Below are 3977 nucleotides of genomic sequence, written 5' to 3'. Positions count from 1 at the left end.
CCTAATGTGAAATAAAGGATAAAATAATGTAACATTTTGAACAGGACTTTAATTTCTATTTTCCACTCTGTAACAACACCAAGAGAACCAGAAATGGTCTCTGGAATGGTTCTCCTACAAAGACCAATATTATCGCTGAAGGTCCAGAAGAAGTGCCAATCCCACCACAATGCATTGTCTGAATTCCTTATCTATTACAAAAAATGTTTGGAACTGAAAACTTTCCAGTTATGATGCTTCAAGAAGCTCCTCATCGCACACACACACACACACACACACCCATGAACTTCCAGCCTGGAACCAGCAATCTGACTGAATAATGTATCTTATTTGTGTATCACTCGGCTGTAGATCCTCCAATCATCTCTGAATTGGTGCTGACACTGTCCTTCCTTCTGGAGGGGGGGGGGCTACTATTGTTCCCCATGGTCCCTGTGTGTGTTGTAAAGTAGTCACCGCTCCATGCTCTCTCCCATGATAGACTCCAGGAGGTAATCAGCCTTGGAACCTCACAAGATCCCACCAACCATGCATCAAGAAGTCCCCAAACTGGAGCCTGATTATTGACATACAGGTCCTTAATCAGGTCCAGCACTGCCACACAACGTACCTGAAGACACTTTCTCTCTTATGAAATAAGACTCACAAATGATCGCTCTGTAGCTATGGCATGCCACCAATGCTTTCTTCATGAGCCAAGAGACAAAGGAAGGACTCTAGTGCTAGGGACTGCCAGTTTGTGTTATTCCAGCAGCTGGATGCATTGCTGGACCTGCTCCCATATGCGCATTCATACCCACATACTCTAGTACAATTTACAGGAATGCTCAAGTGGTCCTCTGATACCACAAAAGAGCAAAGTATCAGTATCCCATTAAGAAAACCACTTCAGACTTTCCTGCATCAATGCCCAGCAGGATGGTGTCTATTAGGGATCCACCGATACTTAGTATCGGTACTGGTGGCGAATATTTAGGTGAGTGACTCGCTGCCCAGCTTCCTGGTTGGTCGTAAAGCTGGCCAATCAGGAAGCCGCGCGCCATGTAATAACATGGCACCCGGCTTTCTGATTGGCCAGGAAGCCGACGCTACCTAGTGAAGAGAAGCATGGAGACAGCTTCCCTGCTCATCAGGAAGACAGGTGACGAGTCATTACACACCGCCTGGATTCCTTAATGGAACTTCCGCTATTGGTATTCGTTATTGGCGAGTGCCCCCACCCCCCCCCCCCATTTTTTTTTTTTTTTGGGGAAGTCCCCCCCCCCCCCCAAATATCTGTACTCATACTCGATACCGAAAAAAACGCTATCAGTGCATCCCAAGTGTCCATAGCTTCCTGAAAACATCCTTGCCTGGCCTGGCTCTTGGAAGGGGTTTAGCAAATATTAAATTGCGTTGATGGATGGTTGTCAGTTTGGAGCAGTGGGCTGGCTCTTCTGCAAATATCAAACTGCTTTGATGGAGGGATGTCAGGTAGGAAGGGATGGATAAACATGTTTAAGGTCAGAAGACTCGTCTCATAGCTCTGGTCCTCCAGCCCCTCCCCCTCCTCCTTGTCTCATAGCTCTGGTCCTCCATTCCCCTAAGGGTATTGTTTTATGTTAAAAAATCTGAGGGTTTAATGCCACTTTAAATCAAAAATGGTAATCTTCTTTTTGTTAAATGAATTTCACTGGATCCTCAACTTACCTCACATCTCTTAATACAACGAAGCTCCTGCGGAGGAGGATACCACTGACGTCTTCCCGTGCAGATAATACTCTGGAAAAAATAAAAATGTATCAAATCAAGCTGTGCGTACGTTAAAAAAGGAAACAACATGAGAAATAAGTTGCTAAAAAAGATAAATGTCCATCGACATATGCAAGAAGCCTGCGTGGGAACGTGTGAATCTCAAATTGGAGCACCACACCGTGATATTCAAGTCCACATACAAGTTTAATTCAATGACAGATTGTTTATTACGGGTTTCAGGGGCTTTAACATCACAACTCAAGAAAATAAACCAAGACGTACTATAGGAAGAAGGCAAGCCGGCAGAGGCAATATGATGCTTTCTGCAAGGACACCTTGGGTCCTGCCATTCATGTGGATGTTACTTTGACACGTACCACCAACCTAAACACTGTTGCTGACTAAATACACCCCCTTCACGGACCCGGTATTCCCTGATGGTAGTGGGCTCTTTCAACAGGATAATACACAATGTAAAATGGTTCAAGAATGGGTTGAGGAACGCAGCAATAAGTTTGAAGTGTTGACTAGGCCTCCAGATTCCCCAGATCTCAATCCAATCAAGCACCTGTGGGATGAGCTGGAAAAACAAGTCTGATCCATGGAGGCCGATCACCTCACAACTTACAGGACTTAAAGGAGAACTATGAGGTGAGTGCTTTTCACTCAGCCTCATAATCGGAGCCGACCTGTGACAATGAAACTGTCACATGTCGGCTCAGTAGATCAGGAAGTGAGCGAACACATACCGGCGCTCGCTCACTTCTCGATCTATCCCCGCAGGTGAGCCGTGACAGGGGAGTGACTGGATTCCCCCCTCCCCTGTCCCATCCACCAGCACTGACTGGCGGAACGGACGGGGCGGGTACAGCTGGCTCTGCCTCTAGATGCGTCACTCACGCAGCTGGGCGGATCCAGACATAATTGTCGGGTTCCGCTCCGGCTGCGGCGTCTCAGTATAGCGCAAGCTGTAGCTCCCTATATACTGAGCTTTGGGTAACGGGAGGATGCTAGTTTGTGTCCTCCCGTTACCCTTCGGAGAACTATGGGGAAAAGCCCTAACCCCATAGTTCTCCTTTAAATGATCTTCTGCTGATGACTTGGTGCCAGATACCACAACATACCCTCAGGTGCAACACATGGCCTCCAGATTCTCCAAATCTCAATCCAATGGAGCATCTGTTGGATGTGCTGGAAAAACAAGTCCAATCCATGTAGGCCGATCACCTCATAACTTACAGGACATAAAGGATCTACTACTGATGGCTTGATGCCAGATACCACAGCATACCTTCAGAGGTCTAATGCGGTCAATGTTTTGATGGGTCAGGGCTGTTTTGGTGCCAAAAGGGGGACTTACACAATATTAGGTGGGTGGCCACAATGGTATGGCTGATCGGTGTAGAGTTGGAAGCTGTTAATGTTTTGTGAGTTTGCTCACCAAGTAGGGCAACGTTGCTGGGTAATATACCACAATATAAAATGCGTAGTCCCGATCAGCAATGTTCTAGCATATTAAAGCAGAATTGTTATACTGCTAATTCGATTCATGCGTAATCATAATTTATGCTGTAGAATACAATATACCAAATGTTGCATCACTCAACTCAACCCAACTCGAAAAAAAAAAGATCAGCGTAAATGTTAACAGTTTGCAGTCCTTTCTCGAGCCGGTCTTTGATCTGAATACATAATGACGTCAATGCATTGTACATTTTTTTGACGACCACTGGTAACAACAGTTGCTATAGTAACACTTTGGGGGTTTTCACGTATAATGTAACTAGTTTTATTAATACCTCTAAGAGGTTTAAGAGATAAGCCAGTTTGCATACTTGCAGCGGTCCCAGCTTGGGATATTAAGACAAAATTGTTAATGTGTTATAGTTAGAAAACAATATGGGTTATAGCTGGAGAGTGGGTCTGATTGCAAAATAGCCTTCTCATTAGATTCACAATTAACAACAACAAAAACAGATGTTCCTGTAGCGGCCGCAGCATAAATGATCTCATGATTATGGTACCGGTGGGGAACTTGGAATCACAGAGAGAAATTCTTGAATAGGAAAGCAAATGAATACAAACATTCAAAAACTTAACACCAGCCTTTCTCAACCAGGGTGCCGTGGGACCCTGGGCTGCCTTCTGGCATTGTCAGGGGTGCCTTGAAATTGTTGCTAAAGAGGCGCTTCCAATGTGATGGGGGGGACGGGGGACTCTGATGTGAATGGGGTGACTCGGAT

At 45.4% G+C, this 3977-nt stretch overlaps 1 protein-coding gene across 1 annotated transcript in view; it reads right to left on the bottom strand.

Moving 5' to 3' along the window:
* The window catches only part of PAPPA (pappalysin 1), a 190509-nt gene that overhangs the window by 8151 nt on the left and 178381 nt on the right, over positions 1 to 3977 (bottom strand). The window contains exon 23 of the mRNA XM_018576975.1: positions 1690 to 1761. Coding sequence (XP_018432477.1) covers positions 1690 to 1761 — 72 coding nt within the window. The remainder of the gene's footprint in view (positions 1 to 1689; positions 1762 to 3977) is intronic.

Source organism: Nanorana parkeri, unplaced genomic scaffold (assembly GCF_000935625.1).
Source record: "Nanorana parkeri isolate BGI_ZX_2015 unplaced genomic scaffold, ASM93562v1 scaffold81, whole genome shotgun sequence".
Classification (NCBI taxonomy): Eukaryota; Metazoa; Chordata; class Amphibia; order Anura; family Dicroglossidae; genus Nanorana; species Nanorana parkeri.
Note: the sequence above shows the minus strand (reverse complement) of the source record. Positions and strands in the feature narration are given on the sequence as shown.